At 43.8% G+C, this 24,419-nt stretch overlaps 2 protein-coding genes across 2 annotated transcripts in view; one reads left to right on the top strand and one right to left on the bottom strand.

Annotated features, from left to right (window-relative positions):
• The window catches only part of PTPRT (protein tyrosine phosphatase receptor type T), an 825,916-nt gene that overhangs the window by 285,974 nt on the left and 515,523 nt on the right, over positions 1 to 24,419 (bottom strand). Inside the window, exon 12 of the mRNA XM_060079174.1 lies at positions 2,192 to 2,393. Coding sequence (XP_059935157.1) covers positions 2,192 to 2,393 — 202 coding nt within the window. The remainder of the gene's footprint in view (positions 1 to 2,191; positions 2,394 to 24,419) is intronic.
• On the top strand, positions 756 to 1,610 carry LOC132477096 (pre-mRNA-splicing factor SPF27). The gene has a single exon (XM_060079396.1). It carries the CDS (start codon positions 760 to 762, stop codon positions 1,435 to 1,437), a length of 678 nt encoding a protein of 225 aa, XP_059935379.1. The 5' UTR covers positions 756 to 759; the 3' UTR covers positions 1,438 to 1,610.

Raw genomic sequence — 24,419 nt, 5'->3', positions numbered from 1 at the left:
ATCACCTCCCTCAAGACACTCAGGATGCCTAGAAGGGAGGTGTTTGGGGAAGGGTAGGATGAGAGTCACATGGCATCCCACGCTTTCAGCAAAGGAGGGCCTGACTTCCAACCTGCCCGTAGGTTCCTTCAAGGTACAGAAGAGTCTGGAGAAGGGTAGCAATGATGTGGCTGGTAACCCTCATGAATCAAGAAGTTCCATACCAAATAAACAGATGAATGCAAGAAATATAAGTACTTAAAGATGTGAATGCAGATGTGAATGTCAACCCTAAACATGTTTAAAATGCAAATGCAAATTACAGCAGTGATTAACTAGTTCCTCTTATCTTTCTTTTTCTTCCTGAGACCCTCCCTTCTGATAGAAGTGTAACTAAATCTAATCCCTTGGGAAGGTAATTTAGCCATTTGTATTAAGGGCTATTAAACCCACATCGGTTTTAATTCAGTATTTCAATTTCTGGAATTTAATCCTAAAGTCATAATCCAAGCCAAGAAATTAAACTTTATTCTGTAACATGTTTATTGAAGCGTTATTTTATAAAAACATGGAAGCACCGAATATATCCAACCACAGGGGAATGTTTAATTAAATTACGTCCATCCACTTGACAGAACATTATAATGAAAGCAATGTAGCAACATGGAAGATGCTTATGGTTTAAGGATAAGTGGAAACATTAAGCTACAAAAAACACGGTGGGTCTGTATCTATGGAAAATATGGATGCAGATCAGAACTGCATGCGTGGAACCTAAGAATGGCGGGTACGGGTTTGGTGGCTGGAGAGGTGGTGGTGGATGCGCTGCCGTATTTTGACCAAGGTTATGAAGCGCCTGGTGTGCGGGAAGCGGCTGCGGCATTGGTGGAGGAGGAAACACGCAGATACCGACCTACCAAGAACTACCTGAGCTACCTGACAGCCCCGGATTATTCCGCTTTTGAAACCGACATAATGAGAAATGAATTTGAAAGATTGGCTGCTCGACAACCAATTGAATTGCTCAGTATGAAACGATATGAACTTCCAGCCCCTTCCTCGGGTCAGAAAAATGACATTACTGCGTGGCAAGAATGCGTAAACAATTCTATGGCCCAGTTAGAGCATCAAGCGGTTCGAATTGAGAATCTGGAACTAATGTCACAGCATGGATGCAATGCCTGGAAAGTGTATAATGAAAATCTAGTTCATATGATTGAACATGCACAGAAAGAGCTCCAGAAGTTAAGGAAACATATTCAAGACTTAAACTGGCAGCGAAAGAACATGCAACTTACAGCTGGATCTAAATTAAGAGAAATGGAGTCAACTTGGGTATCCCTGGTCAGTAAGAATTATGAGATTGAAAGGACTATTGTACAATTAGAAAATGAACTCTTTCAAATGAAGCAGCAACATGGAGAGGCAAACAAAGAAAACATACGGCAAGACTTCTGAAAAAGACTAATCTGGTGGGTAGAAAGGAAGGCATGTTGGGCTTTCACAGAAGATCAAACATCTGAACTGTGAAGAACAACAGCATCTTATGGAAATCATCAGTGGTTACATGTTTAGAAAGCATAGAATGTGGACTGTTATATTGTTTGTACATTTCAGCAAAATAAAAAATTTCAACATAAAAAAAAAAAAAAAAAAAAAAAAGAACTGCATGCGTATTCTGAAAAAATGTAAATTGTAAAAAGAAGGGGTCTGAGATAATTCTGCTTTGATGCTGTCTGGTGGGGGAGGGCACCCTACTGGCGATGGCAGGTGACATCCTGGACTGCTATGGCTCTGTAACAGTCACTCATTTGTTTGTTCATTCATTCATCAGACGTTTCATAAGAACCTGTGCTGTGCCCTGCACTGCCAAAAGGAATACTCCTGAAAATCAATCACATTTTTACAAATCAATCTGTATGGGGAAAATGTACTATTTAAGGCAACTGTGTGCTAGATAAATTATCTGGTGAATCACTCAGCATTCCCTCTGGTCTAGTTGAATGGATATATTTTTTATACTTTAGGAAGTTCATGGATTAGGTTTTCTCCATGAGATTACAGCAGTGACACACAAGGGACTGCACTGTCCTTGTTGCTCCAAAGTCACATGGTGATGGTTGGCTCTGCCCTTTTTCACTCCCAGGAATATTAGGAATGGAAAACACCACCACCACCACCTTTCTTCCTTTCCCCTTTCTAGGACAGATACCTGAAATTTTGGTGGCGATCCTGGTGGTAACAGGGGGCCCAAAGCCCTTTGCTGTGCTGGCCTTGATGGTGAAAGAGTAGGTGGTCCCGGGGTACAGACCCACAAAGAGGTGGTGGGTTTCATTCCGAAGCTTGAACACTTTGCCCCTCTGGCTGGAGAGGTCGGCATTCGGGTCCAATGAGCCCACGGCCTTGTAGTTGATCTGTACAAGGAACCAGCAAACAAACATATCAGCGCCTCACCCAGGAAGCTGGGTGGAGTCCATATGGAGGAACATCAGGGGAGGAAAGCAGAAGGCGTGTGAGCTTGGTCAGCACTTCTGCTGTTAGCATCCACCTTACAGATGATCCCAGCCTCCCAATACTCCATGGCTGATGCTCTGGAGCATCGCTATCCAATAGAAATCAAATTTAAGCCACATACATAATTTTCAATTTTCTAATAGTCACATTAAAGGAAGAAAATAAGAACATAAAGTAAAATTAATTTTAGTAATACATTTTGTTAAACCCAGTAGATGTAAAATGTTATCATTTCAACCTGCAATCAACATAAAAACTTAATGAAATATTTTATATTCTTTTATTCATATTAGGTCTTAGAAATCAAGTATATATTTTACCATATGGTACATCTCCATTTGGACTAGCCACATTTCAAAAGCACAGGGACCCTGTGTGGCTACTGGCCATCACATTGGACAATGTGGCCATAGAGCAGTGTCCAAGTGTAGCATCCTGATAAGAATTATCTGGAAGCCTAGGGATAGGGAGGGTGGGAGGGAGGGATACACAAGAGGGAAGAGATATGGGAACATATGTATAACTGATTCACTTTGTTATAAAGCAGAAACTAACACACCATTGTAAAACAATTATACTCCAAGAAAGATGTAAAAAAAAAAACTGAATACATGCTGGCAGAAAACAGTAAATAAAAACCCTGCCAAAAAGGAGGATTTGCTAAAGAAAAAAAAAAAAATGCAGCTCATGCATCCCCCTACTCCACATGGTGCTCTCTGGTGCTTTCTTGTGCATTATCTAGTTTGTCTTCCCTAAAACCTTGTGGATGTCAGAGTATTTATTCTCATTTTAATGTTGGAGAAACTGAGGCTCAACTGGCAACAATGTGTATTAAACCAGCGCTTTTCAAAATATCTATGGTGAAGACCCAGTTCTGTTTCCCAGTCCACTGCGGACCCATAATGATCCAAAGACCACATCACACGTGACTCATCATGTGAGTCTGGCAATAACCAAACTGTTCTACATTATGTGCAAGGAGACGTGTCCACCGACCACACATATAGGTGTCACAGCAATGTCAAGGCCCTAAGAAGTTTCTAGATGCTCACTCTCAACTTCTGCACTTATCCTGCTGTGAATGTAACAAAACAGCTGGCATCCCTGGCACTGGCCCCCAAGGATCATACTCTGAGAAGCACATTTCTAAATTACACAGTTGTTAAAGAGGCAAACTCAGGGTTTTTTTGTTTATCTAGTTTGTTCTATTAAAAGTGTTTTATTAGAGTATAATATATATACAGAAAATTATACAGCTCAATGAATTTTTACTAACTGGACAGGACCATCTAACCACACCCAATCAAGAGACACAACATTACCAGACCCGAGATTTTCCCCTCATGCCCCCCTCCAATCCTTTCCCTCCTCCCCCCAGCACGGATACCCTCTACCCTGATGTCTAACAGCATAGACTAGCTCTGCCTGGCTTTGAACTTTATATACATGGAATCCTACAGAGTGTACTCTTTAGTGTTGGCTTCTTTCTCTTGACGTCCTGTGTGAGATTCATGCGGCTGTCACATGCAGCCACAGATCAGGCATTGTCACGGTTATGTGGTGTCCTATCACTGACCCAAGAGTAAACCCAGATCTGTTGGGTTTCATTCATTCATTCACTCATTTGCTCCTCCACAACCATTCCCCGCATACTCCTGGACTATTCCAGGGCCTGCACTGTGTGCTCCCATGCCCTAGCAAATGAATGCAATGAACACAAGCTAGGCCCTGTCCTCAAGGTCTTCTGTTCCAGAACGAGGTAAGTCAACTACACAGACACCTCACATCACTTTGTCTTTTGTCAGGAACGTCCCATGCTTGTCAGGAAGGCCAAACCCAGGCAGAAAAGGTAATATACCAACTTTACTTCAAAAATAAGCAGTGGGCTGTTTCTGGCTAGGGCACCAAATGTTCCAGAGAAAGCAATAACTTCTCTCTCCCCTATGAAGCAGGAGCAGTGCAGTGTAGCAACTGATGTCACATGTCAAGGACAGAGGCCAGACTTTGTCTGAAGTGCAGTGAGCCCAGGAGGAGAAATGTACAGAACTGAAGGAACTGGCCATTGTGCTAGCAGAGCTGGTACGGGCACCCATCTAGCAGATCGCTGGGGGGGCCGCCTGGTCACCCCGCCCACTCCAGCCCTTCTCAAAGGCAAGCACTGCAAACATCTGCCTCTTTTTGTTTGAGGGCTTTTTCCCTGGGTACTCACAGGAAGTGCTGGTTAATTCACACCCCTGGAGGAGACTGGATTAATGGGAGTTGATAAATACATTCCACGGCTCCTCTTGTGATACCCCTGCAGCATCCCTGGGACTTCTCTGAGGGATGCCACTCTACTTGCCTCCATAGGTAGTCGACTGGAAAACACACCCATCGTTGGCTACTTTCTTTCCCTTCCCCACTCCCTAGTATTTCCCACACTTAATAATCTGCTCGTGCTCAAATCCTTGTCTCAGGCTCTGCTTCTGAGAAATGCCAAACTAAGGCGAAGTGCTCAGGGAGGTATCTCAGGGGAGAACTGAACTAATACCTGGGGGGGGGGGATACAGAGTCAGAGCAGAGGAAGGAGCACTCTAGATTCTAGGCAGAGGGAACTCACCAGGCAAAGACCTGGGGTGGGAAAAGGCTTGGGAGAACCAAGAAAAGTCCAGTGTTGACTGGATAGTGGTGAGCAAACAGGAGAGCTGTGTACAGCTGGATTTCAGTTTTCCCTAGCGGCAGATGTTTGGAGAGCTCTGCCTGTGTCTGCTAACCCAGGCCACCAGGGGAGAAGACGTGCTGGAGCATCCTTTGCAAATTCTGCCCCCTTCCCCTGCCTGGGCTGATGGCAACTACATTGATATACAGACAATGGGTGGTAAAATTCATGCCTTATTTACTAGCCAATTCCTTTTCTGTGCTCCAAATTCAATCCAGAAGCGACTCAATTTCCACCTAGCTGTCAGTATAATATACTGTGCTCCCCTGCTCTCCTAACCTTTCCTGCTATTACAGGATCCTCACTTACTTGTAATGAAACACTATGAATAAATCAATGTATGTTAATATAGCGTGTCTTCAATTTTTTATGAAGGGCTTCACCAAATCTAATTCCCACTGCTTTGTCAGAAACAGTCTTTGAAAAATTTAACTTTCAAGTTTTACGAAGTTAGTGTGGGATCGGGCTGGGGAGGGAAAGGAGGAAGGTGAGAAAAATTGAATGGGATGGAGCTGGGACCGTAAAACGCATCCTGCAATGTGACTCTTCATTTGCAAGTGGAGAGAGAGGAGGATTTGTTAGAATAGCAAACATAAAACAAGGAGGTAGTAGGGGAAAGAGTGCTGAGCTGCATATCAGCCCTGGGCTCCAGGGATGGGCTCTGGCTGCAATGAAGTGCTCAGGGCCACCCCAGTCTCCCCTGGTTGCTCTCAGTGGGATCCCCAGCCACAAGCCAGAGTGAGCACTTCATAACAAGAATCAATCACCCCTTGGAATCAAAAGAGCAATGGTTTCCCATAGCTTTAGGGATTAGGACCACATTCTTACCCTGTGGTTCTCCATCACCTCACTGCATGAGCTGGCCTCTCCTGCCCTTCTATTTTTTAAAAAAAATTTATTCACTATTTATTTATTTTGGCTGTGCCAGGTCTTAGCTGTGGCATGCGGACTCTTAGTTGCAGTATGCGTGTGGAATCTAGTTCCCTGACCAGGGATGGAACCCAGGCCCCCTGCATTGGGAGCATGGAGGCTTATCCACTGGACCACCAGGGAAGCCCCCTCCTGCCCTTCTATCTTGCATTCCAGGCCTTATTTCAGTGTCTGAAAAGAGCCATGGTCTCTCTTGCCACAGGGCTTTTGCACCAGCTATTCTGCCAGCTCAGACACTTTTTTCCTTCTCTTCACCTTGTTAATGACTCCTCATCCTCAGATCTCAAGTAAAATGACACCTTTCATGAGCACCTTCCCAGACTTCCAGGTCCTCCTATTTTATGTCCCCAGAGTCACATGGCTCTCCTTTGAACCACTACTTTTATATTGAACCATGAAATTATTTCATTGATGAGTCCCTTTTCCATCAGCCCAGGAGTCGAAAAAGTAAAGCCCGAAAGCCAGATTTGGCTCATCGTCTGTTTTTGTAAATAAAATCTGACCAGAACACAGCCTCACCATTATTTCTGTACTGTCTGTGATAGCTGCTGACACGCTACAAAGGCAGAATTAGGTAGTTGTAACTCCACAGCCCACAGAGTCTAACATATTTCCTCTCTGACCCTGTATAGAAAGAGTCTGCTGAGCCCTGGACTAACTTTAAGCTCTAAGAGAGCACAGATCTTATGTGGTTTTTGCTCCGCATTTTTCCCCTTGGATAAATGAATGAATGATCAAAACAGGTTATGTGGCTTGAGCAATTTGCTTAACCTTCCTGAGTCTTGGGCTCTTGAAGGGTAAAATACTCCTTTTAATTCCAGTTTCTGTTTTGAGTTGTATTGCAGAATGACCTGCAGCTTCTTTAGTCCTGGAAGGCAGCCCCTTTGTTCAGAAGTAAGGCCCCAGGGGGGAGTCCATGAGTGACTTTAGCCTGTGCATCAAGGCGCCAGCTGCCATGGACCAGGGAACATCTTGGGAAGAAGAGGCAGCCCTTCCACCGTGGGCTGACGAGGAGGGGGCAAGACAGGCGGGGAGAACAGAAAACAATCTCCCTCAAACAGCCCATCAGGAAGGGCTTGCTTGCGTATTGAACGTGTTGAGATTGAGCCAGGCTGTGCTCCAGGCACTGGGCCAGGTACAGGGTTAGACCACAGAGGTTCCACGTTCAAAGAGAGCAGGTGACAAGTTTCTGGGCCTGAGGATGAGATGGTGGATGGTGGTTAAGGGAAGATATGAGATAAAGCAGAGCTGAGGGAAGTGGCCAGGACTCAGAAGCAGGTTGTCAGAAGACGCAGTCATGAAAAAACCACCATTTTGGAGCACTTCCTCTGTGCCAGGCACTGTGAAGAGGGACTCACATAAAAATCATCTCATTTAATCCTTAAAAAAAAAAGGTGTGGATTCTTTATGGTTATTCCCATTCCTCAGCCGAGGAAACTGAGGCCAAGAGAGGTGACATGGTCAAAGTGCAAGCCAGGGTGAGGACAGCTCTGCGTGCGATCAGGCAGCTTGCTGGAAGGACAGATGGTGACCCACCATTCATGAAGTGTTCTCTGATGCCTCGGTTTCACCACAGTGGGTACCACGATGCAGCCAGAACCTGGATAAGTCTATTTGGAAACACAGGGATGCCCTGGAAGGACCTGATTGCTATTCAAAGAGCTCATGCCCTAACAGGTGACCCCATATTGAGGAAACACACAATGGCATTGATTGTCAGTGTTGATAGCATAAACTGGGTCAAGACCTGCCCACCTACAGCTTGAAGCTCCAGAAGCACCCTCTATAGCTTAGCATCCTCTCCTCTTGCTACTATACATGTGGTGTCTTCATCCTAAACCTTTTGGGGAAGGGAGGGTTCAGTACCCTATGTTATCCATTCCATCTGCTCCTGACTTTCTCCAAATGGTTTCCAGTCCATTTTCTGGAAGTCTCAAGATAGCAGAGTTTTAACAAGGCTACAGGTAAAATAGATTGACTTGGTCAGTTCCATGGATAAAGGTTAATTTTTTTTTTATTTTTTTTTTTTCTTCTGTATGTGGGCCTCTCACTGTTGTGACCTCTCCCATTGCGGAGCACAGTCTCCGGACGCGCAGGCCCAGCGGCCATGGCTCACAGGCCCAGCCGCTTCGCGGCACCTGGGATCCTCCCGGGCCGGGGCACGAACCCGTGTCCCCCGCCTCAGCAGGCGGACTCTCAACCACTGCGCCACCAGGGAAGCCCAAGGTTAATTTTTTTAAAACTCAGAACAACTGGTTAAAATCTTTCATCCCTCTTTTTTTACCTATTGTAAAAGTGTTTACAGGCATGGTCTTTTCCATCTTCTTGACTTCCAAGGCAAATGTATAAAAGGAGACCAGTTCAAGGTAATCTCCTCTTGTTAGAAGTGTAGTGTTGATGCTTTGGTTTGCTGACAATTGAAAGATAAAATGTGAGCATGTTTCCTTCTGAAGAACAGTGTGGATGCACAGATGGCTGCAATGTACATGCCAGTGACTTCTTGGCCATGGGGCCCTTGTATTTCCTAGAGAGCTGAGGACTAGAATAACAGCAGAAAAATGATTATGACCAACACACATATTGCTGTTCCTGGGTTTCTAACACCGCTGAGCCAGTGAAGGAGTGCAGGGACTTGCCACTTCTGTGCACAGACAACTACTGCTTTTGCTTCCATTGTGATTGAATCATTCTCTCCATCAACAGATGTTCGCCAAGAACCGATTCTGTGCTGGACTCTGTTCTGAGCTCTTGAGAAACACTGGTGAAGAAGACCCAGTTCCTGACTCTGGGGACTAACAGAGGCATTGGTAGATACTGCAGGTAACCAAAGCCTTTGGGAACACAGATCTGGGAATAACTGCTTCTGCCAGAGAGAGTGGGGACAGCATCCCAGAGAAGCTGCAAGAGCACTGGGCTAGGCTAGTGGTCCTCAGCCTGGACTCCAAAGCATATGCCCTGAAGACCTTTCAAAAAGTACCAATGCCTGCACCCATGCCACACTAATTGAATCGAACGTTTTGGCTACGAAGACCTGGACATCAGTACATTTTTAAAGTTCTCCAGGAGATTTGATTGGGCAGCCAGGGCTGAGAATGCTGGATCTGAGCCCTAAAGCATGAAGGCGATTAAGCAGAAGAACTATGAAATATGGCACATGCCAAGGAAAAGTATCCTAGAACAGCATGCTGGAAGGAATTGGAAACACACCATTGGCATATCACAGTGAGAGTTGCTGAAGGCAGGATTCACTAATGAACGCTAAAGTTGGTGGGTGAAATGAAGGAGAAATGGAATATTTGCATAACGTTCTCTCTCCCCAAATGTAATAAGACCACAAGTTCTTTGATAACCCTCCTCCCAGAAGGTGGAGCCTAATTTCTCTCTCCTTGAGTGTGGGCTGGAGCTAGTGACTTACGATGGAAAAGGGAAAAATGTAGCTTTAAAGCGAAGAGATCTGGCAGACAAGGGCTTAACCAAGGGATCAAGGTCAACGTTGCCAATGACAAGTCAGTCACGTTGAGATCAAAGGCTCCCTGGTATGTGATGAGAAGCATACATACCATCTGTGGTCTTCCTCCCCAGAACCTCCGTCCATTCATGAGACAACATCAGACTAGCCCAGACTGAGTAATGGTCATCACTCTTAAAAAATGTCAGAGTCATAAAGACAAGAAAAGCCCGAGAAACTGTCATAGATTTGAGGAAAATAAGGAGACGCAACACCTAAATGGTATGTGGGAACCTAGAAGGAGAAAAAGACACCTAGGGAAAAGCTTGGGAAATCTGGGGGGGGAAAAAAAAGTCTGGAGTTCAGTCAATAGTAATGCACAGATGTGAAGTCTCAGTTTTTGTTTTTGTTTTGTTTTTAATTAATTAATTAATTAATTTTTGGCTGCTTTGGGTCTTCGTTGCTGCGTGCGGGCTTTCTCTAGTTGCGGCGAGTGGGGGCTACTCTTCATTGCAGTGCGTGGGCTTCTCATTGCGGTGGCTTCTCTTGTTGCGGAGCATGGGCTCTAGGAGCACGGGCTTCAGTAGTTGTGGTGCGCAGGCTCAGTAGTTGTGGCTCACGGGCTCTAGAGCGCAGGCTCAGTAGTTGTGGCGCACGGGTTTAGTTGCTCTGCAGCACGTGGGATCCTCCCGGACCAGGGCTTGAACCTGTGTCCCCTGCATTGGCAGGCGGATTCCTAACCACTGCACCACCAGAGACGCCCCTGTGAAGTCTCAGTTTTGATAAACATACCACGGCTAGGGAAGATGTTAACATTTGGGGAAGTTGTGTGAAGGGTACAGAACTCCCTGTACTATTTTTGTAACTTTTTTGGGGGTAAATTTAGAATTATTTCAAAATAAAATGTTTACGAAACCACAACAAAATGTGGCATGCTGGGTTTTGGTACCTGTGAGGTCTCTGTGGCTGCAGAATAGAATCTACAACAAATACTCAGTGAGCTCTGGACTTGGCCCTGTGCTAAGAACTGGAGAGCCTTCAGAAACTTACAGTCCAGTGCAGGAGGTGGGCATGACCACAAGAATGAGTCATAAAGGCACTTGTAGTTTACTGCTTTGAAGGAAGGGAAAATGGTTCTTGGGAGCATCTAATAGAGAAGGCTTCTGGGGTCCAGAAGTCTTCACCATAGAGTGTGAAGGTGTTAGCCAGATGAAGGGGGTGGGAGAGGGGATGGGGGGAAGTGATGGGAGTCAGAGAGTGAAGCAAGAGGAGGCCAGAGAGATGCCCTTGGGCAGGATGGCTACTGACCTATGAGTGTTTTTGTGCAAATAAGAAAAAGGCATTTCTCTAGGCAGATGCTGCCCCCCACCCCCCAAATCCCAGCCCCCTGTACTTCAGTGAGCTGAAAGTACCGTTGTGAGAAGGAAAAAATATGCCTTTCTTAACGCCTAGTCATAGTCCTCCTGACAGATACAGGAGGTAGCTTAGTGGGTTTCACCCCCTTGGTGGTATAGAGTACAACCCATGCGACAGTTTGTGACAGTCCTGCATTGAGGTCAGGTCATGTTCAAATGCTTGGATTTTATCTTGAGGGCAGTATAGAGTCATTAAATGGGAGGGATACAGCATCATACCTGTATTTAAGAATAGTGCTACTAAAACTGTGGTCTATAGACAAAATACCATCAGCATCGCCCAGGAGCTTGTTAGAGATGCAGATCAGGGGCCCATCTCAGACCTACTCATCAAAATGTCTGGGGTTGGGTGCAGGAACCTGCATTTTAACAAGTTCTCCAGGTGATGCTCATGCATGTTGAATTTGCAGAGGCACCTTCGCTGGCGAGGGTACAGGGTTCTGAACTGACTGGAGGAAAGCCAGGGCCTGGCTCTCATCCAGATGACAGGTGACAGAGAAGGCCTGGTTCGGACTGGAAGCTGAGGGGATGGAGAGAAGGGGGTGAATCTGAGAGCTGCTGAGTTCCGGCTGGTGAAGGGTAAGGTCCCTAGAGATGTAGGAATGAGGTAGAGCCCACACGTGGCACCGGGCCCGAAGCGGGATGAGTCTTTTCAGGGAACTACTGGGGAAGGTCTGTGCATGTCCACCAGCCTGATCCTTCCGATGCTGTTGAAATTCAGGAATGAGAAGGGTCGGGGAGGGGAGACCATTGGATTTCAGCCTTGCAGAACCTTATCGAAGCCTAGATCCACCACATACCAAGAACTGCGTTACTAGGATATATTCTGTAACCTCACCAGCCAAAGTGCTCTCCTAACTATCGGATGGGGCACAAATCCCTGGGTAGCCCCTGCCAGGCTTCTCTGGTTCCTAAGGCTGAGCTCCAAAGTCAGGGGCCCAGACTGTGGGCTGGGCTGGCTAGGCCAGGGTCTGCCTGGGCTATGCTCCTTTCCAGGAGCATAGCTGCCAGCACAGGGAATGATGCCTGCCATTTGCTCGGCACAAAAGTCCTGCTGTCGCCCTACAGGGAGCTTGTTCGAGTCTTGTGTGGACTCCCTTGGTCGCCAGGGAGGAAAGATGTTTGCCCAACTTGGCTTTTGCTGATTTCCAATCAATATCCTGTTCTCTGCTTTCAGATGGTTTCCTAGTGGCCCTGGGATCAAATGCTAGGAGAAAGCAAGCTCCGAATACAACTGGTCCAGGGTCATTAGTATTCACCACCCAGCAACCAAAACTGAAAGGCTGGCCAGTAGGTGATAATAACAAGAATTAACATGCATTGAGTGCCTACCATGCACGCCCCACTCTCTTCCCTAAATCACCACCCTGCCCCTCAGATCCCAAGCAGACTTCAGGTGGTGTCTTTCTGTCAATACATGATCCCCCTACTAGCATCTCAGCCCCTGCAAGCCTCACCACTGGGCTACTTCTCCGTCTCCTCCTCTCCGCTTCTCTCCCCGACAGGGGAGGGATAGTCTGACAGTTTCACTCTTTCAAACTGCTCTGAATTTCAAAGATGCCGTCAGATTCCCATAACAGGGCCACCATCAACTCTGATGGCTCTAAGCTTTTTCTCCCTAAACTGTCATAATGCAGCTTAATAGTATGAAGCTTAAACCTCCTTTCAGCTTTTAATCTCGTGCTGGGCTGTCCTGGGTGCTACGATTTTATTATTTTCATAGAAGTCTTTTTGCTTAATGAGTCTGTCTAGTGATATTCCCAATTGCTTTTACTCTGCATTGCAATATTTCTCAGGTTTCTAAGTGTAAGCTGCTTGCCTTCCAACTTCACACTCAGCTGACTGATGTTCTGCTGAGTTTAATCTGGTTAAGTTGCTAAGTTGCATGACCAATTCCTCTGCGGTTGGCTTTGGGCATGGAGATGAGAGAGAAGCTGAATAATCCCTTGACCCTGCTCCCTGGAACCCTGCAGCCCCACCAATGGCCTTTCTGGCAGACAGCCTGGGGAAATCCTTCAATGAGGGCAAGGCCTGGATGCTATGTATTCATTGCTATAACTGCCAACACCCAGCTTGGCACGGAGTAGAAGTCAATGGGGTTTGCAAATAAATGAGGATTAATAACGAAAATGTAATAAACTCAGAATGTGGTACAGCTGGGTTTGAAATGAAGTCATTCTGATGCCAAAGTCCAGCATTTTCCACCCAGAGCTGCCACTTTGCCCTTAGCCCTCTGTACATGTATGTGACCATTTGCCAGGGGGACCATTGGCTGTGGGTATCGGCAACCGTCAGGCTCTAAGGCTCTGCAGTGGGTCTGTCTGGGCCTGCCTCTCCACAGAGGGACTTACCAAGCATCCCTGCAGCTGGGTCCATGACTCAATTAAATTATGTATTTAATAATTAATGAGGCCTAAGTTGCTGAAGCTCTTGTCCTCTGGGGTCTGAGTTTCCACATCTGTATAAGTAGAAAGGCCCTTCAGCGCTTTCCCTTTTTTGGTGCTTTTTAAAAATGGCCACACATCCTGGACAGCCCTCCCACCAAGGGGTAGAACTTATGTCTCCCTCTTGAGTCTAGGAGAATTTGCGACCACTTTGACCAACAGAGTGTGGCGGAAATGGTGCTGTGTGGCTTATGAGACTGGATCATAAAAGGCAATGCAGGGCTTCCCTGGTGGTGCAGTGGTTAAGAATCTGCCTGCCAATGCAGGAGACACGGGTTCGAGCCCTGGTCCAGGAAGATCCCACATGACGCGGAGCAACTAAGCCCATGCACCACAACTACTGAGCCTGCAAGCCACAACTACTGAGCCCGTGTGCCACAACTACTGAAGCCCTCGCACATGGAGCCCGTGCTCTGCAACAAGAGAAGCCACCGCAACAAGAAGCCCGCACACTGCAGCCAAGAGTTGCCCCTGCTCGCTGCAACTAGAGAAAGCCCACGGGCAGCAATGAAGACCCAATGCAGACAAAAATAAATAAATAAAATAAAGAAATTTATTTTTTTAAAAAAAAGGCTATGCAGCTTCTGACCTGTTCACAGGGGTTGCTCAAGTCTACAGCATCTAAACTGTTGTGTAAGAAGTTTAAGCCTGTGGGATGGCCATGCTGTGAGGAAGCACAGGGCACATGAAGAGGCCCAGCTGAACCAAGTCTTCGAGTCCTACTGTCTAGGCACCAGACTGGTAAGTGAGCAAGCCTTCAGATGATTCCAGTTCTCAGCTGACTAGTCACTCCCAGCCATTTGAGTCTTCTTGGCTGAGCCCCTAGATGTCATGGGGCTGAAACAAGCCAGGCTTTTTTCAAATTCCTGACCCACAGAACCTGTGAGCATTATAAGGTTGTTGTTTGATGCCACTAAATTTGGGGGTGGTTTGTTACACAACAACAGTAAGTAGAACATCATTTGTCCATTAGGCTTGAGACTTTCTTGAGAGCACGGATACCATTTTATTCACTTTTGTAGCCCCAAAAGGAAACATAGTATATGCTCAATAAATACACGCTACCTTCTTAACCAAGTAATCAAAGTTAACAACTCTAGTAATGAGAAATATGGACATCAGGTGCCTCCCGATAAGAGGCTCTGGAGGAAGGAATATCCTTTATGTGGTAGTTTTGCCAAAAACGCATAACCTGAATTAAAGAACAGTCTACACAATGACTGACCAGTACTCTTCAAAAGTGCCAAGGTCACAAAAGGCAAAGACTGAGGGGCTGTCCCAGACTAGAGGGAAACGAAGGCATAATAATAATAATTGCAATCAGTGTAGGATCCTGGATTGGAAATAGGACTTCAGTGGGAAAACAAAGTAAAACTTAATAAGGTCTGTAGATTACAGTATTCATATATTGTAGTTTTAAGTATTCATCAATGTTAATTTCCTGGTTTCATACATTTCACTGTGGCCATGTGTGATGCTAACATTAAGGGATGATGCATATGTGGGAACTGTACTAATTTTGTAATTTTTCTGTAAGTCTAAAAGTATTTTAAAATTAAATATTGTAGAAAAGAAAGAACAAAAATAAATGTTTGCTAAGTCACATAGATTGGCTAGTCTGGAATCATGGAACCACAGGTCAGAAGTCAAAGGCTCAACCCTCTGCTTCTCACTTCCTTGTAGAAATTCATTGCAATAACAATAAGAGTTAATACTTATTGCCATTCAACTCTGCCAGAAGCCATGCCAAGCGCTGTCCATGAATGACTCATTTAATCACCACAAGTTTCTGAGTCTGGTACCATTATTCTCCCCATTTTACAGATGAGGAAACTGAGGCACAGGGAGAATAAGTAATTTTGCAGGGTTCTCACAGGTAGTAAGTGGCAGAGCCAGACCTGGAACTCAGGCAGTGGGAATCTAGAGTCCACCTGCTTAACTAACCTCAGTGCTCTGACGAGTGCCTCAGTGCCATGATGAGTGGCCAGTGTTGCTTCCAGGGCCTGGGAGAACAGAAACTGCTGGGGGAAACCTGTTTGGCAAAAGGTCAGCTTGAGTGAGAGGACACACCTGGAGTTTGGAAGGACAGGGAGAGCCCCTGGTTAGAGAGCTGGGGACAGGGATGCCAAAGTTAAGGAGAGCCGGGGTGGAAGTAAATTTGGAGATTGGAGGGAGACCAGTGGGCTGCTACCTGACTGAATTGTCCATGCCCCCCAGAGCCTTCCTCCTTCCAGCTTGGAACTTCTGGCCCCCTTGTCAGAAGGTGAAGGCAGGGGGCAGATTTGCGCAGCCTCTCCTTGGAGAAATCCATTGATCACATAATCACACATTCTGGAGCAGCAGGGGGCTGAAGGCTGAAGTTTCACTCCATCACATTTTTCCTTCATTCAGGATTTTTCTCATGAAATTAAAATAGAATTGACTTTTCTCTCCCACCTCCCCTAAATTAGGCATTAGGAAAGGGGGAAAAAAGGGTGGGCATGCTGGAGATCTGAGCATCAGTTCCATCTAGCAGAATAGCATTTGTAAGATGTATTATTAGCCCCTATTATTATGGGAAGGCTTTGTGAAAGTCCATTTTTTTTTTTTTGGTTGTATCTCCTCCTCCCCACAAGAGATGAAAGCTTTTGTTTTTCTCCCTTTTTCCTTAAAATGATCTTTTATTCTAACACTCTTTTCTGTTGGTCTCAGGTGAGAAGTTCCTCTTCTAATCTTGCAAATGTGTTATTTCCCCAGAAGCAGACACACAGCAGGTGACATTGCTATTTATGGAACTGTCACTTCTGGTGAGATAGGTCATTAGGAACCTCCTATTCTGTGGTGACCCCAGGCTCTCAGCTGGGTCTAGAATAGAACCTTACAGCCAGAGGGAGCTTTTCCATTTACAAACAGTCGGGAGAAACCAAGGCTCAGAGAGGTTAAGAGGCACATCTAGGGTCACACAGCAGATCTTCTCTGAGAAGGCAGCTGTGCGATTACGAAACAGCTTGGGAGGGAACCAGAAAACCTAGGTGCAAATCTTGATGTTCCCTCTTAACAGACGGTTGTCTGGAGCAGCACTGCCCACTAGAAATAGAATGTGGGCCACATCTGTAATTTTATATTTCCAAAGAAATAATTTATATTTCTTTAAAATTGAAGAAAATTTTAAAGAAATAGGTGATATTTATTTTAATAATATATTTCACTTAAACTAAGATATCCACAATGTTATTATTTCAACATATAATCACACCGTTATTGAGATATTTTACATTCTGTTTTCCTACTGGTTGAAATCGGTGTGTAGTTTACACTTCCTGCACATCCTGATTTGGATTAGCCACAGATCAAGGGCTTAATAGTCAAGAGTCACTAGCAAAATTTTCCCCATGAAATTTTAATTCTACAGGTATGTTGTCTAGCTATATATGGGCTCTACACATACCTGCATAACTGTTTTGGTACCTTATGTATAGCGTGAAATGCATATGAAGAGGAAGATTTTTTTCACCACCCTTACCCCAAGAACAAGTTTTCACCTCCTGGGGGCAATAGCACCCTTGTTAAGAATGCATGGCCTAGAACAAGCAGTAACAGCACTGAGCTCTGGGTTCCTATCTGTAAAATGAGGACTGGTGAGTGGACAAAACGACGCAGGTTTTGTGGGAACGCATCTGGTAGCGCCGAGTGTGGCACGGATGCTAAGAACCAAGTTGAACTGGTGCTTCCAACACATTGTTCCCTGCCATGTGGGGAGTGGGGCCCAGGAGTTAGGCTCCTCCCCAGCCTGCAGGCAGCTCCAGGCTGCTTGCTATCTGCCCAGGTCCTCTCTCCTGCCTCAGGGGATTCCACCAAGCTGTCACATAAGAGACTGGGATGCTGTCCTTCAGCCTGGCCACAGCCCAGCCAATGGCAGCAGGAACTTGTGGACCACAGCTTCAACGCCTCCTCTCCCCTACTGGACACGGAATTGATGCTGAAGGGCCAGACGACACCCGTGAGGGGCATCCCGGGTCTCCTGATGCCTCGACCAGGCTTCTCTCCCCTCCTTTGGATACTCACTGGCAGGGGGTGGTACCCAGGCTTACTATCTCTGCAGAGACACATGTCACGTGTCCCAACCCCACCCACCCCACCCCTGCAGTCTACCCCAGAACTGAGAGGTTGCTAAGTGTGGGCTAAGGTGGCTTCTCCCCTTTTTAAAAGCCCATGCCCTCTGCAGATGAAGATACAGACCCGATGTCCCAGCTCCCCAGAGACTCTGGCACCTTCTTCCCTTCCCAGCCTGATCCTTCGTAGTGGCCAGTAGGATCCAGCTCTGCACCTGTGGCTCCCAAGGAGTTCTAACTTGTCACTGGTAACCATCTCTACCCAGTTCTTCCTTGTGTCCCGCCTGAGTGACACATGCCCTAGAGGCAATGCTAGGAGTCACTGGGGAATCATCTAGAATGCCTTTGGAGACAGGGACCTCAGTCCCTCCTAGTCACTCTGCTCTCCGATTCCATCGACTCTACATGGCACACGTGAGCGGGGCTTACTGCAAAGACAATGACTTGGTGTCCTCAGCTGGGGATGGAGAGTAAAACCTATGTGGTGGACATGTGAATGCCTGGTCTTCCAGAGCTGTGCCTCATTAGCCATCCACTGTAGGGAGATGCCAAGCTGCAGGCTGGAAGGGAAACTGGCTTTGGGATTCTGCCTTTCTTTTCTTGCCTCATAGTAAAGTGTACTTCTCGAATTCTTGTGTTTCTTTATAGATATAACCCCTCCCCTACCTTTCACTTGGGAGGAGGTTCGGGATGGAAAGGAATTGTTTTGAATCTTATCAGTAAAGTCTCAAGGAGAAAGAAAGAAAAGCTCTGAATTCTAGAAGACGTAACAGTGTGGACATGATCTTGGGTGCACAGGGCTGGTTTACAGCTGTGATGCTTAGCAGCTGGGTGACTTCTAACAAGATTCAGTTACATCATCAAGAGGAAAGGCTCATTGTGAATCTGAAATGTGTCCATGTATATAAGACCCCTTGGAAGTGCCTAGAACTTTGCAGGATATCATCAAATGGTCCAGTTAGACCTGAATTTACAACATTAGAGAGGGTCTTTGAGGGTATTATAGTTAAACCAAAGATTCATTCAACTTGAGTTAACAATTATGTATTGAGCTCATCCACCAGAGGACAGACAGCAGAAGCAAGAAGAACTACAACCCTGCAGCCTGTGGAACAAAAACCATATTCACAGAAAGATAGACAAGATGGAGAGGCAGAGGGCTATGTACCAGATGAAGGAACAAAATAAAACCCCAGAAAACAACTAAATGAAGTGGAGATAGGCAACCTTCCAGAAAAAGAATTCAGAATAATGATAGTGAAGATGATCCAGGACCTTGGAAAAACAATGGAGGCAAAGATCAAGAAGATGCAAGAAATGTTTAACAAAGATGTAGAAGAATTAAAGAACAAACAAACAGAGATGATCAATACAATAACTGAAATGAAACTACACTAGAAGGAATCAATAGCAGAATAACTGAGGCACAAGAACGGATAAGTGACCTGGAAGACAGAATGGTGGAATTCACTGCTGCAGAACAGAATAAAGAAAAAACAATGAAAAGAAATGAAGACAGCCTAAGAGACCTCTGGGACAACATTAAATGCAACAACATTCACATTATAGGGGTCCCAGAAGGAGAAGAGAGAGAGAAAGGACCAGAGAAAATATTTGAAGAGATTACAGTCGAAAACTGCCCTAACATGGGAAAGGAAATAGTCACCTAAGTCCAGGAAGCACAGTGAGTCCCATACAGGATAAACCCAAGGAGAAACACGCCAAGACACACAGTAATCAAATTGGCAAAAATTAAAGACAAAGAAAAATTATTGAAAGCAGCAAGAGAAAAATGACTAATAACATACAGGGGAACTCCCATAAGGTTAACAGCTGGTTTCTCAGCAGAAACTCTACAAGCCAGAAGGGAGTGGCATGATATACTGAAAGTGATGAAAGGGAAGAAACTACAACCAAGATTACTCTACCCGGGAAGGATCTCATTCAGATTCAATGGAGAAGTCAAAAGTTTTACAGACAAGCAAAACCTAAGAGAATTCAGCACCACCAAATCAGCTCTACAACAAATGCTAAAGGAACTTCTCTAAGTGGGAAACACAAGAGAAAAAAAGGACCTACAAAAACAAACCTAAAACATTAAGAAAATGGTCTCAGGAACATACATATTGATAATTACCTTAAATGTGAATGGATTAAATGCTCCAACCAAAAGACACAGGCTTGCTCAATGGATACAAAAACAAGACCCATATATATGCTGTCTACAAGAGACCCACTTCAGACCTAGGGACACACACAGACTGAAAGTGAGGGATGGAAAAAGATATTCCATGCAAATGTAAATCAAAAGAAAGCTGGAGTACCAATACTCATATCAGATAAAATAGACTTTAAAAAAAAGAATGTTACAAGAGGCAAGGAAGGACACTACGTAATGATCAAGGGATCAATCCAAGAAGAAGATATAACAATTATAAATATATATGCACCCAACAAAGGAGCACCTCAATACATAAGGCAACTGCTAACAGCTAAAAAAAGAGGAAATCGACAGTAACACAATAATAGTGGGGGACTTTAACACCTCACTTACACCAATGGACAGATCATCCAAAATAAAAATAAATAAGGAAAGAGAAGCTCTGAATGACATAATAGACCAGATAGATTTAATTGATATTTATAGGACGTTCCATCCAAAAACAGCAGATTACACTTTCTTCTCAAGTGTGCACGGAACATTCTCCAGGATAGATCATATCTTGGGCCACAAATCAAGCCTCAGTAAATTTAAGAAAATTGAAATCATATCAATCATCTTTTCTGACCACAACGCGATGAGATTAGAAATGAATTACAGGAAAAAAAATGTAAAAAAACACAAACACATGGAGGCTAAACAATACGTTACTAAATAACCAAGACATCACTGAAGAAATCAAAGAGGAAATCAAAAAATACCTAGAGACAAATGATAATGAAAACACAATAATCCAAAACCTATGGGATGCAGCAAAAGCAGTTCTAAGAGGGAAGTTTATAGCTATACAAGCCTACCTCAATAAATAAGAAAAATCTCAAATAAACAATCTAAACTTACACCTAAAGGAACTAGAGAAAGAAGAACAAACAAAACCCAAAGTTAGCAGAAGGAAAGAAATCATAAAGATCAGAGCAGAAATAAATGAAATAGAAACAAAGAAAACAATAGCAAAGATCAATAAAACTAAAAGCTGGTTCTTTGAGAAGGTAAACAAAATTGATAACACATTAGCCAGACTCATCAAGAAAAAGAGGGAGAGGACTCAAATCAATAAAATTAGAAATGAAAGAGGAGAAGTTACAACAGACATCGCAGAAATACAAAGCATTCTAAAAGACTACTACAAACAACTCTATGCCAATAAATTGGACAACCTGGAAGAAATGGACAAATTCTTAGAAACGTATAACCTTCCAAGACTGAACCAGGAAGAAATAGAAAATATGAACAGACCAATCACAAGTAATGAAATTGAAACTGTGATTAAAAATCTTCCAACAAACAAAAGTCCAGGACCAGATAGCTTCACAGGTGAATTCTACCAAACATTTAGAGAAGAGCTAACACCCATCCTTCCCAAACTCTTCCAAAAAATTGCAGAGAAAGGAACACTCCCAAACTCATTCTATGAGGCCACCATTACCCTGATACCAAAACCAGACAAAGATACTACAAAAAAAGAAAATTACAGACCAATATCACTCATGAATATAGATGCAAAAATCCTCAACAAAATACCAGCAAACAGAATCCAACAACACATTAAAAGGTTCACACACCATGATCAAGTGGGATTTATCCCAGGAATGCAAGGATTCTTCAATATATGCAAATCAATCAATGTGATACACCATATTAACAAATTGAAGAATAAAAACCATATGATCATCTCAATAGATTCAGAAAAAGCTTCTGACAAAATTCAACACCCATTTATGATAAAAACTCTCCAGAAAGTGGGCATAGAGGGAACCTACCTCAACATAATAAAGGCCATATACGACAAACGCACAGCAAACCTCATTCTCAATGGTGAAAAACTGAAAGCACTTCCTTTAAGATCAGGAACAAGACAAGGATGTCCACTCTCACTACTATTATTCAACATAGTTTTGAAAGTCCTAGCCACGGCAATCATAGGAGAAAAAGAAATAAAAGGAATACAAATTGGAAAAGAAGAAGTAAAACTGTCTCTGTTTGCAGATGACATGATACTATACATAGAGAATCCTAAAAATGCCACCAGAAAACTACTAGAGCTAATCAATGAATTTGGTAAAGTTGCAGGATACAAAATTAATGCACAGAAATCTCTTGCATTCCTATACACTAATGATGAAAAACCTGAAAGAGAAATTAGGAAACACTCCCACTTATCATTGCAACAAAAAGAATAAAATACCTAGGTATAAACCTACCTAGGGAGAGAAAAGACCTATATGCAGAAAACTATAAGACACTGATGAAAGAAATTAAAGATGATACCAACAGATGGAGAGATATACCATGTTCTTGGATTGGAAGAATCAATATTGTGAAAATGACTCTACTACCCAAAGCAATCTACAGATTCAATGTAATCCCTATCAAATTACCAATGGCGTTTTTTATGGAACTAGAACAAAAAATCTTAAAATTTGTATGGAGACACAAAAGACCCAGAATAGCCAGAGCAGTCTTGAGAAAGAAAAACGGAGCTGGAGGAATCAGACTCCCTGACTTCAGGCTATACTACAAAGCTACAGTAATCAAGACAATATGGTACTGGCACAAAAACAGAAACATAGATCAATGGGACAAGATAGAAAGCCCAGAGATAAACCCACACACCTATGGTCAACTAATCTATGACAAAGGAGGCAAGGATATACAATGGAGAAAAGACAGTCTCTTCAATAAGTGGTGCTAGGAAAACTGGACAGCTACATGTAAAAGATGAAATTAGAACACTCCCTAACACCATACACAAAAATAAACTCAAAATGGATTAGAGACCTAAATGTTAGACCGGACACTATAAAACTCTAAGAGGAAAACATAGGAAGAACACTCTTTGACATAAATCACAGCAAGATCTGTTTTGATCCACCTCCTAGAGTCATGGAAATACAAACAAATATAAACAAATGGGACCTAATGAAACTTCAAAGCTTTTGTACAGCAAAGGAAACCATAAACAAGACGAAAAGACAACCCTCAGAATGGGAGAAAGTATTTGCAAATGAATCAACGGAGAAAGGATTAATCTCCAAAATATATAAACAGCTCATGCAGCTCAATATTAAAGAAACAAACAACCCAATCCAAAAATGGGCAGAAGACCTAAATAGACATTTCTCCAAAGAAGACATACAGATGGCCAAAAAGCACATGAAAAGCTGCTCAAGATCACTAATTATTAGAGAAATGCAAATCTACAATGAGGTATCACTTCACACCAGTTAGAATGGGCCTCATCAGAAAATCTACAAACAACAAATGCTGGAGAGGGTGTGGAGAAAAGGGAACCCCTCTTGCACTCTTGGTGGGAATGTAAATTGATACAGCCACTATGGAGAACAGTATGGAGGTTCCTTAAAAAACTAAAAATATAATTACCATATGACCCAGCAATCCCACTACTGGGCATATACACAGAGAAAACCATAATTCAAAACGACACATGCACCTCAATATTCATTGCAGCACTATTTACAATAGCCAGGTCATGGAAGCAGCCTAAATGCCCAAAGACAGACGAATGCATAAAGAAGATGTGGCACATATATACAATGCAATATTACTCAGCCATAAAGAGGAACAAATTGAGTCATTTGTTGAGACGTGGATGGATCTAGAGACTATCATACAGAGTGAAGTAAGTCAGAAAGAGAAAAACAAATATCGTATATTAATGCATGTTTGTGGAACCTAGAAAAATGGTACAGATGAACCAGTTTAAAGGACAGAAGCTAAGACACAGATGTAGAGAACAAACGTATGGACACCAAGGGGGGAATGCGGCGGGGGGTGGGGGTCGTGGTGTGCTGAATTGGGCGATTGGGATTGACATATATACAGTGACGTGTATAAAACTGATGACTAATAAGAACCTGCTGTACAAAAAAGTAAATTAAATAAAATTCAAAAATTAAAAAAACAAAAAACCTTAGATTTGTATGTATATAATTTTAAATATATAAAACATAGAGAATTCGATTTGTAAATATGTACTTTTAGAGTTTTCTGATATACAACAAGTGTGTATATATTTGTCTGTGTGTATCTCAGATTTGCCCTAAAATTGCTTTTTTTTCCAACACTTGGAAAAAAAAAAGACACACACACACACACACACAACAATTATGTATTGAGCGGTCATATAAACTAGCCATCATCTTAGGCATTTGAGATATGTCAGTAAACAAACACACACAAATCCCTGCCCTCCTTGAGTTTACCTTCTAGTTGGCAGGGCAGTGAGAGGAGGGGAGAAAATTACAAAACACATAATACATATGTCAGTTATTTACTATGTTAGCGGATGATAAGTGCCATGGAAAAGGAACAAAAAGAAAACAAACAACAGCAGGGTAAGGGATGCGGGAGTGCTGGGGGAGAGTGATACAGGTTGTGATATTCACCTTTGGGCAGGTCCCATTGAGAAAGTAAGATTTGAGCAAGGACTCTGTAGAGGTAAGACAGTTTGCTAAGTGGGTACTAAGAGAAGAGCATTCCAGGCAGACAGAGCAGCTTGAGGACAGGCCCCAAAGAGGGATCATGTCTGGTTGATTTGAGGAACAGCAAGAAGGCCAGTGTGGCTGGAGCCCAGTGTGCAAAGGAGGGAAGGATGGGAGATAGGGCGAGAGTGGCGAATGGGGCTGTGCAGACCCTCTGTGAGTCCCTGCAAGGCTGAG

Source organism: Mesoplodon densirostris, chromosome 16 (assembly GCF_025265405.1).
Source record: "Mesoplodon densirostris isolate mMesDen1 chromosome 16, mMesDen1 primary haplotype, whole genome shotgun sequence".
Lineage (NCBI taxonomy): Eukaryota > Metazoa > Chordata > Mammalia > Artiodactyla > Ziphiidae > Mesoplodon > Mesoplodon densirostris.
Note: the sequence above shows the minus strand (reverse complement) of the source record. Positions and strands in the feature narration are given on the sequence as shown.

Coding starts and splice junctions, on each gene's coding strand:
- LOC132477096 (XM_060079396.1), top strand. CDS start 760: ATGGCGGGTACGGGTTTGGTGGCTGGAGAGGTGGTGGTGGATGCGCTG.